General features: G+C 36.2%; 1 protein-coding gene across 5 annotated transcripts in view; it reads left to right on the forward strand.

Moving 5' to 3' along the window:
- The first annotated feature begins 3,406 nt into the window (after positions 1-3,406).
- LOC118471376 (golgin subfamily B member 1-like) overlaps positions 3,407-11,103 on the forward strand; it is a 34,087-nt gene continuing 26,390 nt past the window's right edge. For 4 of the 5 annotated variants that reach the window (XR_008603936.1, XR_008603937.1, XR_008603938.1 and 1 more), the window contains exons 1-3: positions 3,407-3,530; positions 3,781-3,808; positions 8,158-10,103. Coding sequence is in view for 2 of the 5 variants with exons in the window: in XM_055017203.1 (XP_054873178.1) it covers positions 3,787-3,808; positions 8,158-10,103 (1,968 nt within the window). In the remaining 3 variants the exon portion in view is untranslated. The remainder of the gene's footprint in view (positions 3,531-3,780; positions 3,809-8,157; positions 10,104-11,103) is intronic. The other variant, XM_055017204.1, reaches the window with a different exon arrangement.

The following is an 11,103-nucleotide window of genomic DNA, read 5'->3' on the forward strand; positions in this document are numbered from 1 at the left end:
TTTCCACTTTCTTATAATACAGCTGACAGTTGACTGTGGAATATTTCGGCGTGAGGAAATGTCACGACTGGATTTGTTGCACAGGTGGCATCCTATCACAGTTCCACGCTGGAATTCACTGAGCTCCTGACAGCGAGCCATTCTTTCACAAATGTTTGTAAAGGCAGTCTGCATGCCTAGGTGCTTGATTTTATACACCTGGGGTCATGGAAGTTATTGGAACACCTGATTCCGATTATTTGGATGGGTGAGCGAATACTTTTGGCAATATAGTGTAGACGTTGGTGCTGTTTATTTCTATGTGTGTTGACAAGAGAAGAGAGTTAGCATCCAGTAAATATTAGCTTTGATGTGAATTAGCAATGCTAACTGAGCTAGCTGCTCAGTCATAGCCTGATTACAGTTAAATGTAGCAGCATCGAGATGTTTGTGTTGTTTCATGTAAGCAGCTGAAGTGTATTGTGTAATGTGTGGTACATTTAGTTAATAAAACTGTCAGTGGAGACACTGGTTCATGTTTATGTAATGTATAGAAAACCTAAATGTGATTAAAACAGTAACATTAAGGTTCTGTGTTGTCAGTAGTCCTGAATATCTGCTGAGTCTCTTAAGTTATACTGGAGAACACAGTAAATCTACTCTCTAATTGTTAACGTTTAATGATTCACGTGTTGTAGTACTTCTTACTGCAGTTTAGATTGGAAAAATAAACTCCCAGAATATGACCACAGTAACAATTAACACTACAGTTTTTACATTTAAATTGCAGCACAGATAAGCTAAAGAATAAAGTCCTCTCAACTCCTCTCCCCTAAAACTAGTGACAAAAGGCCTTTCTGTCTTTCAGTGCTTGGAAAACTACATAACATAGGAAATCTTCCAGGATCACTTTAAAATGAACCTCTGCTGCTGATGCTGATGCTGTGATGTCTCTCTTCATTTCAGGTGTCTCATATTCACTGTGAGGCTTTTCCGAGTGAAGCCGACAGAAGGAAAACCTCATCTGGTTGTGAAGAAGGAGACTGAATGGACAACATCCTGAGTGAACCACTTCCTGTTTAGCTTTTACTTACAGAAGTATAGATCGACTCTTTTGGTAGTTCATTACTCTCTGTTCTTAGAGTTCACAGGTTCCATTTATTCCATGTATTGCCTTTCACTTAATCTCTGCTGTTGTAGCATAAACACAATACAGTGTACATGTTGCTATCATTTACAGCAGATATGCAGCATTAAAGCACAAACACATTCAAGGCAAGAGCTTCATTATTTTCCTTATTGCACATTTTAAAATTACATTATTTAACAATTCTGAACTGTATAGATGTGTAAATGCATGTAATAAATGGATAAAATAAATAATGTGTTGCTTACAGTGACGTGTAAATACTGAACAGTCACAAGGCAAGTTGTATTATGAAGAGAGAAGCTGAATCTGCAGCGTTATTGTTATTACTGAAACGATGAGGAGGACATCAGTGCTACTCTTCCTCACAGTCTGGAAACGTAACCTGAGATTTACAGAACAACTTTAAAACACAACATTAGAACACATTTTACTATCAGAGGTTACAGTCTGTTAACTTACAGTAACTTCAGCTACATTAACGTAGGTCACTGCTTTATGTGTGATATTGTCCAGATGTGGAGAAGAGTACAACTAGATGATTTTAACACTTACCTGTAGAGTTTATCGTCACTTCTGGAGGCTAACGTTGTTAGCAGCAGTGTCAGTAAACAGCAGAAGCTGGTAAATGTGGGCGGGACAGAGAGTTCTGGGCTCTCAGTCAGTCTGACCAATCACTGCTCTCCGGCTCCACCCTCTGAAAATCTTTTTTCCGTCTCTGGCTCCAAAAATCCAAGATGGCAACCAGGAAGTAGCAAAACCCTGGCTTCATTTTCTCTGTGCAGAAACCAGCGAGTGACATCACGTTAGCTACATCCATCTTTATTATACAGTCAGTGGTCAAGACCCCCAGTATTGGTAAATAATTACCTTACTGTAATTCTATATTGCATTTTTATATTTTATAATCAAAATGATGTGACATTTTAATTATAGACCATGTGTATATATCAGTGGAAGACAGCCAGGGTTTCAACTTCTCTTAAGGATTTGGAGAGAGCTGTAGGAGAAGTAAAGAATGGGAAATCCATACATCAGGTGGCAAGGCAGATGAAGATCGACAGAATGACTTTAAAGCGATTTATGGACAAAAAAAATAAATAAATAAAGACAAAAAGAAACCAGAACAGGGTTTGAAAGAACAAGATATGCCCATCAGGTCTTGGATGAACAAATGGAAACAGATCTTGCATTATATGAGGTATAAAATTTTCAATTTTATTTCAATGTAATTGATGGCACATTTTGCCAAATATCATTAAACCCAAACCAATTATTCCCAGGGATGTCCCACATCCTGAAGTATATGCACATGTTTTATTTTTAGACATTACTGTCATGCCTCCACTGAAACACACCTCAAGTAAAAACTGACTCATTTACCCCACTCTCCCCTATATATCCCCTATATATATATGTAATATCCTGATAAACATCAGTTATTACACTGCCAAGTGATGCGGTGGAGTTATGTGATGATCAGCATATGTGAATCCTTCTGTCTGTTCGCAACATTACTCAAAAACGGCAAACCACGGTTTGCTTGTTTGTTGACACTAACAGAGCCCATGACATTACACAGGTGTGTATCGTGTAGCGATGGAAACTGATGCTGTGTCTCCTGATGACGTCCTCAAGAGGAAGCATGTAAAGATTAAAAACAACAGGACCTAAAATTGAGTCACACCTAATTTCATGGGTTCCTGAGGAACATGTATCCATGCTTACACCAAAACATCAGTCAGTGATGTAAGAGGTAAGAGGTTCTTATATTCCCGTTTCTGTGTAGTGTACTTAACCATCTGCTGTGGTCATTCTGATGATTTACTATACCACACATAATATTTTTAGCCAAATGTTTGATGGAACTTAGTGATTGCATTTTTATTTTTTAAAAATCATATTTATCAGTGCTATAAATGTTTTAAAATTCATCATTGTACTGCTTATTCCACTGGAAAAGTATATAAACATTAAAAAATGCTAGCACACCTTATTTTTGTGTATATATTTAATTAATGTGTGAGTATGGGAGCCACTGTCTGTTTAGATGTGATTATTCAGTGTTTATGTGCAGGAGAGCTGCAGGAGGTTCTGGAAATGAAATAAAACATGGATGCCACCCTTATCAGCTGAAACCAGACTTAGGGTGCTAGATGTTCGATAACCAAAACAACGTTCAGTCACACACATACTTACTGGGTGCTACATCTTTCTGTCAGCTAGACCTGGTGATCAAGAAATGTGTGGAGGAAGGAGATATACAATGTTGTGAAGATAATATTGCTGACGCCCCTCATCTCCACAGAATTACTGTGAAAACAACGCAGAAAAACATAGCACTCTCTGCAATGACCTGCTCCATGTTTTGCTTTGCCACAATTAAAGACAAAAGAAAGCAGAGGTAAGGCATATATATATATATATATATATGTGTGTATATATATATATATATATATATATATATACATATGACATACAGTTGCTCTTGTTCCTCTTGTTCAAAGCAGCATTTAATCAATTGGCATGTTCTAATTGCAACATTTTTGGTGTAATGTGCATGATTTTGATGTTTTTAGATTCTAATTTTACATAATTGCTGCAGAGACCTCTGTCTGATGTCATTGAAATTATCGTTTTTGAATTTGTAACAGACAAACATGGCTGAATCAAGAGACGTTGGTGAGTTTTTTTTAATTTCTCTCTCTCTCTCTCTCTCTCTCTCTCTCTCTCTATATATATATATATATATATGTATATATATATATATGTATATATACATATATATATATATATATATATATATATATATATATATATATATATATATATATATATATATATATATATATATATATATATATGGGATAAAACTTGAAATATATATGGACCATTCTACCGAATTGGTTGAAATTGCAGTCCCACAATGAAAATCTTATTTTGAAAAATAATTAAGTGTTCAGACCTTGCATACATGCTTAAATCATGTTATGATCTATTTCATCACATTAATTGAGATACCATTAAATATATATAAAAAATCATCTTATATGTCACTTAATATATATATGTGTGTGTGTACACACACACACACACACACACACACACACACATATATGTATATATACATACATATATACACTACTCAAAATAAGCTAGGGATATTGTTATTTACATGAGTGCTTTTCCTATTTAGTCTGAATTTTAATGAAATAAGTAATAGTGCCCTTTGATATTACTATTAATGAATGAGAAGAAGCACCATTTTCATCAGTGCAATATTTATTACCCCAGCAATTTACACAATAACAAAGATAGCCCCAAATAACCAAAATTGACAATGTCAGTAGCAGGTGTTTCCACCATTTGCCACAATGACAGCTTGACAGCGACGTCTCATGCTCCTATCTAGCCTCATGATGTTGTTCTGAGGCAATGCGTTCTACTCCTCCACAAGTGTTACACGCAGTTCTACCAGGTCACATGGGGGTGGGGTGTGCATATATATATGTGTATATATATATATATATATATATATATATATATATATATATATATATATATATATATATATATATATATATATATATATATATAAATATATATATATATATATTTGTGTGTGTGTCATTCCAAAATTGGAGGATATTTGGGCTTTTGAAAAATAAACTTTTACAATTTTCTACTACATACTCGTCAATAAGAAGTAAGAGTAAAGCTAGCTATTTATTATTATTATTATTATTATTATTATTATTATTATTTATCTAGCTATTATTGCTGACCAAAGGCCAAACTTACTGATAAGAAAAGGTAAAGAAAAAAGTAAAAAAGAACTTTTCTTAACATTAAGTCAAGGCTGACAATGTTATGAAAATCTGAAAAATAGAAGAGAGGACATAGCTTTGCTCTACCCATTCTTTAGGAAAGCTGTTTGATGATGTTAATTTCAGTGTATCATGCCAGTCACTGTTTTCTTCTTCTTCTACCAGCTAAAACGGTTATGCTAATAGGGTTGTATGCATGTTGTGGGACACTCGTTCGATGCATAATAATTATTTTTAAAATTTTATGCTAATTAAAAAAAATGTCCCCACAATTACAAGAGATAATAATAATAATAATAATAATAATAATAATAATAATAATAATAATAATAATAATAATAATAATAATAATATCCAAAAAAAGGAGATTTCAATTTAACTTTAACTGTTTTACTGTGAGGCAATTTGGTCATCAAGGGAACGGGACAAGAGAGAAATGGCATTTTAGGGGGTACTCATGACTTATTTAGTATTTTAGAAATATATATATATATATATATATATATATATATATATATATATATATATATATATATATATATATATATATATATATATATATATATGTACAGTGGATATAAAAAGTCCACACACCCCTGTTCAAATTCCAGGTTTTTGTGACGTAAAAAAATGACACCAAGATAAATAATTTCACAACTTTTTCCACCTTTAATGTGACCTATAACCTGTACAACACAACTGAAAAACAAACTGAAACCTTTCAGGGAGGTGAAGTAAAAATAAACAACTGAGATAATGAGGTTGCATAAGTGTGCACACCCTCTTATAACTGGGGATGTGACTGTGTTCAGATTTAACCAATTACATTCAAACTCATGTTAAATTGGAGTCAGCACACACCTGTCACCATTTAAAGTGCCTCTCATCAACCACAAATAAAGTTCAGCTGGTCTAGTAGGCTTTTCCTGACATTTTTGTAGCCACATCTTCCAGCACAAGCCATGGTCCGCAGAGAGTTTCCAAACCTCCGGGGGGTCTCATTGTTCAAAAATATCAGTCAGGTGAAGGGTACAAAAGAATTTCCAAGGAATTAAATATACCATGGAACACAGTGAAGACAGTCATCAGCAAGTGGAAAAAATATGGCACAACAGTGACATTACCAAGAACAGGACGTCCGTCCAAAATTGATGATGAGACGAGAAGAAAACTGGTCAGGGAGGCTGCCAAGAGGCCGACAGGAACATTGAAGGAGCTGCAGGAATTTCTGGCAAGTACTGGCTGTGTAGTACATGTGACAACAATCTCCCGTCTTCTTCATATGTCTTGGCAATGGAGTAGGGTGGCAAGACAGAAGCCTTATCTCACAAAGAAAAACATCCAAGCCCAAACATCCAAGCCCAAACATCATTTCGCAAAAACACATTTGAAATCTCCCAAACGCATGTGGGAAAATGTGTTATTGTCTGATGAAACCAAAGTTGAACTTTTTGGCCATAATTCCAAAAGGTATATTTGGCATAAAAACAACACTGCTCATCACCAAAAGAACATCACACTTACAGTGAAGCATGGTGGTGGCAGCATTATGTATTGGGGCTGTTTTTCTTCAACTGGAACTGAGGTCTTAGTCAGGGTGGAGGGAATTATGAATTCCAAATACCAGTCAGTGTTGGCACAAAACCTTCAGGCTTCTGTTAGAAAGCTGAAGATGAAGACGAACTTCATCTTTCAGCACGACAATGACCCAAAGCACACATCCAAATCAACAAAAGAATGGCTTCACCAGAATAAGATTGAGGTTTTGGAATGGCCCAGACCTGAATCTGATCGAATATCTGTGGGGTGATCTGAAGAGGGCTGTGCACAGAAGATGCCCTCGCAATCCGTCAGATTTGGAGCGGTTTTGCAAATAAGAGTGGGCAAATATTGCCACATCAAGATGTGCAATGCTGATAGACTCCTATCCAAAAAGACTGAGTGCTGTAATAAAAGCCAAAGGTGCTGCAACAAAGTATTAGTTTAAGGGTGTGCATATTTATGCAACCAGGCTATTTTAAGTTTTTTATTTTTTTTATTTTTCCCCTTTAAAGGTTTCAGTTTGTTTTTCAATTGCGTTGTAGAGGTTATAGGTCACATTAAAGGTGAAAAAAGTTGTGAAATTATTTAACTTGGTATCATTTTCTTACGTCACAAACACCTGGCAGTTGAACAGGGGTGTGTAGACTTTCTAATATCCACTGTGTATATATATATATATATATATATATATATATATATATATATATATATATATATATATATATATATATATATATATATATATATATATATATATATATATATATAAAAATATTGAATTTATTCCATTGCCTTCCAACTGTCAATACTTTTCAGCCACCTGATCATATCACAATTAAATTGGACAGGACGCAATACCCTGGAAGCCATTGAAGCATCCTATGTTGAACACCAGGGGCTGCACAGTGGCGTAGTGGTTAGCACTTTCACCTTGCAGCTAGAAGATCCCTGGTTCGCGTCCCGGCTTTCCCGGGATCTTTCTGCATGGAGTTTGCATGTTCTCCCTGTGCACGCGTGGGTTCTCTCCGGGTACTCCGGCTTCCTCCCACAGTCCAAAAATATGCTGAGGTTAATTGATTATTCTAAATTGCCCGTAGGTGTGAATGTGAGAGTGCTTGTTTGTCTTTGTATGTGGCCCTGCGACAGACTGGCGACCTGTCTAGGGTGTCCCCTGCCTTCGCCCGAGTCAGCTGGGATAGGCTCCAGCCCCCCCGCGACCCTAGTGAGGATTAAGCGGTGTATAGATAATGGATGGATGGATGGATGGATGTTGAACACCACTCTTTCATTCTCTAATCTGGACGTTGTGGCTCTTTGGCAGTGGAAACATTTCTGATGTCATTCGTTTAACCTACGATGAGAAAATGTGTTTCCCTCAAAACGTAGCTGAGACTGCAGTTTAGTTAAATAGGAACATCATTTTTGAGAGACAAGGTTAATGGAAGAGAAGGAGGTTGAGAAGGCGACAGACTAATGATTAGGATCATGAAAGGAATAGCAAGGTCTTCGGTAGAACAATATCACGTGAAGAGGTTCAGCTGGTTTCCCACTTTGCACCCCTTTTCTGGCCCCCTACATACTGTAAGATGTGTTGTAGAGTGTCTTCTCATCAGTGCTCTCATTTGTTAAACAAATGCTGTTCTATCCATTTTTGACCAACAGAACAAAGACTACAGAGCAGTAAGATGACCCAAACAGAACAAAACTGGACAGTGGAAAACACAGTGCAGTCAGAAGACAAACAAACACAAGTTGGCATAAAAATCGAAAGGGAAACTATAAAAAAACACAGACAACTAACATTTCAAATAATTGAGGAGATTGCCCAACTTTTGGAAGAGACACAAACAGAGAGAAATGAAATTGACTTCCTGAAGACACAGACAGAGCAGCAACAGGAGAACATTGAAAGACTGACATCTGAAAAACACGAGCAGTTCTTACTAATAAAAAGGCTGAAATTACAGATAGAAAATGTTATTGAGAAACTTCTGGAAAACAAAGAAACTGCCCTTCAAGGAAAAGCACTACTACTGAAAATCCAGAATGAAATTTATCAAGAAAGAGAAACTCTGGACAGAAGACATTATGACATCATCAATGAGCAACGCAGGTTGGCCAAGATCAAGTATGATAAGACAATATCACAAGCAAATAATGAGTCCAAAGAACCTATGGAACAGATACAACAAAGGCAGAACTTAATAGAAAGGCTGATGGCTGACAGTGAAAGCCTAATTGATAAAAACAGGAACAAAATGGTTCAAACAAAGAAGGCACAAGAGCAAATACAGAAAACCATAGCAAATACAGAGCAGGAGTTAAAGATAGTTAAAAGAGAAATTTTACAAAACAGAGATCATGTTGAGAAAATTAAACATACAATGAATGGAAAGATCAACAAGCTAAAGCAAAGGTGGGCAAACAGTCAGAGAGATGCTCAAGTGGAGAAGGCCACAGAGATGGAAAGCAGAGACAGAAAGAGAGAAAAACAAGTCAGATTTGAAACTGTGAAGGCAAAACTCAGCAGAATCCAAGAAGGCATAGAAAACGTGTGGGATGTGATGGAATACTGTGAACAACAGCTGGATGTGACTATGAGAGAAAGATGGAAGCTAAAGACAGAAACCAGTCAAATGGACAACATAAAACTAGACTCCCATAAGCAGCAACAAGAAACAGATGGAAACATAACAGTTACACAGAGCGAAACAGAGATATGGGATGACATGCAAAGACAAGACATAGGGAGCAAGTTAGCACAGATACAATCAGAAAGAGCTGAGATAGCAAGAATAAAAAATAAAATACAGACAAATAGAGAAAACGTACAGAGAGACAGACAGCTGACTAAAACAGAAACAGATACAATGAAGTGTATGAGGGAGTATACTGAAAAGCAAAAACAGGAGCTGGACAGCAAGTTACTGATGACAAAATCAGAGATGAGAGAGATGGAAGTTATGAGCAATGAGACTGAAATGAAGAAGAAAGAGCTGGCAAAAATGATAAGAATGAGCAGAAGAAAAATGGGGGAGAGCAGCAGGACAAAGGAAGATGTTGAAAATTCTAAACAAGACATGGGGGAAAGACAAGGTAGGAGTCAGAGGCAGACATCAGAACAAATGCAGGAATTGAACATGGAGAACAAATTAAGACAAGCTGATAGAACCAGAGAATTAATGTTGGTGGAAGACAGCAGGGAGGACACCAAAGACAAAGTGAGCGCTGTTGAATTAGAAGACATCAAAAAGTTCCTACATTTGGTGGGAGAAGATACAGAGCAGAGCTTGAGGGACTTCACAGAAAAAAAGAGCAAAACCAAATGGATGAAATTTCAAACAAGAAACAAGAGACAAGAGGTCAGCCAGCAGCTGGAGAAGACCATAAAAGAGAGGGATGAATTAGCTATCATGAAGTTAAAAATACAACAACAAGGACAGAAAGTTGAACAAAAACTGGAAGGTGCTATGACCACAATTCTGTCAATGGCTGCAATGAATACTAACATAGAAAAAACTGCAGCAGAGATTAACAGCACCTGGGAGGAAATGTTAAGAACCCAAAGGAAGACTGGAAAAAACAAGGAAGAAGCAAAAACATACATGGTAAGTCTTTTGTTGTTATTGTTTTTTTATTCTGGTCAAGTAATAGCCTTTCCACAGCATTTATTTTTGTATATCAAAGCAGAAAAGAAAAAATATATTTCACTGACTAAATAATGAGTGCTTTCATTTTAGCAATGTTTCATCTGATGCTTTAATGGAGCTGAGACCTTACTAATATTATTAGCCACACCTGTGCTTTTCTGCTATGTTTTCCTGTGAAATATCTGCTGTGAAAAAGGCATAGAGCTTACTATGATACCACAATATAATGTTGGGAATTAAAGGTGATGAGATTATAAAGTGTCATCAGAATAGTTTGAGAGACGCTTATTGTTTAGACAAAGTGGTCTGTTCACCTTCTACAACCACTTTACACATTAAAACATCAGTAACCATCATTTACTAGTTTATATTTGACAGATTTGCACTGCATAGGTTACTGATGCAGTCTATTTTTTTTTGAAAACTGTGAGCAAAAGATATGAAAAAGATATGATGTCTTAACTTCTTAAAGAGCCACTCTTCTTTAAATAATAATTTATGTACATTTTGATAGACTGCGTAAGTGTGGTAATAAGTTTACATACACTAGTTAGACTTTGCATTTCATGACAGTTTTGATTTGTATTGGTCTTCAGGCTAAATGACTAAATCTACTGGGTCAAAAATATACATACAACAACTTGAATAACAAATTTCAGAACAAGTCAAAAAAGTCACATGGAGACATTTAAGCACACAGTGCATGGTCCAGTTGTCTCCCTGCCACGATAAAGGAGAAAACACAAGCTATCACATGCTGCAGAGAGACAGATGGTCAGGATGGTCAAGAGCCATCCAAAAATAAAAAACAGCAGGTCTGCTATGAATTAGAGGCTGCTGAACACAGCTGTCAGTATCCACGGTTGAGTGTGTTTTGCATCACCATGGGCTGAGAGGCTCTATGAAAGAAGGAAGCAATTCCTCTACAGGTAGCAACTTAAGGCTCAAATGTAGTTTG

The sequence above is a fragment of the Amphiprion ocellaris genome, chromosome 14, assembly GCF_022539595.1.
Source record: "Amphiprion ocellaris isolate individual 3 ecotype Okinawa chromosome 14, ASM2253959v1, whole genome shotgun sequence".
Taxonomy (NCBI): domain Eukaryota; kingdom Metazoa; phylum Chordata; class Actinopteri; family Pomacentridae; genus Amphiprion; species Amphiprion ocellaris.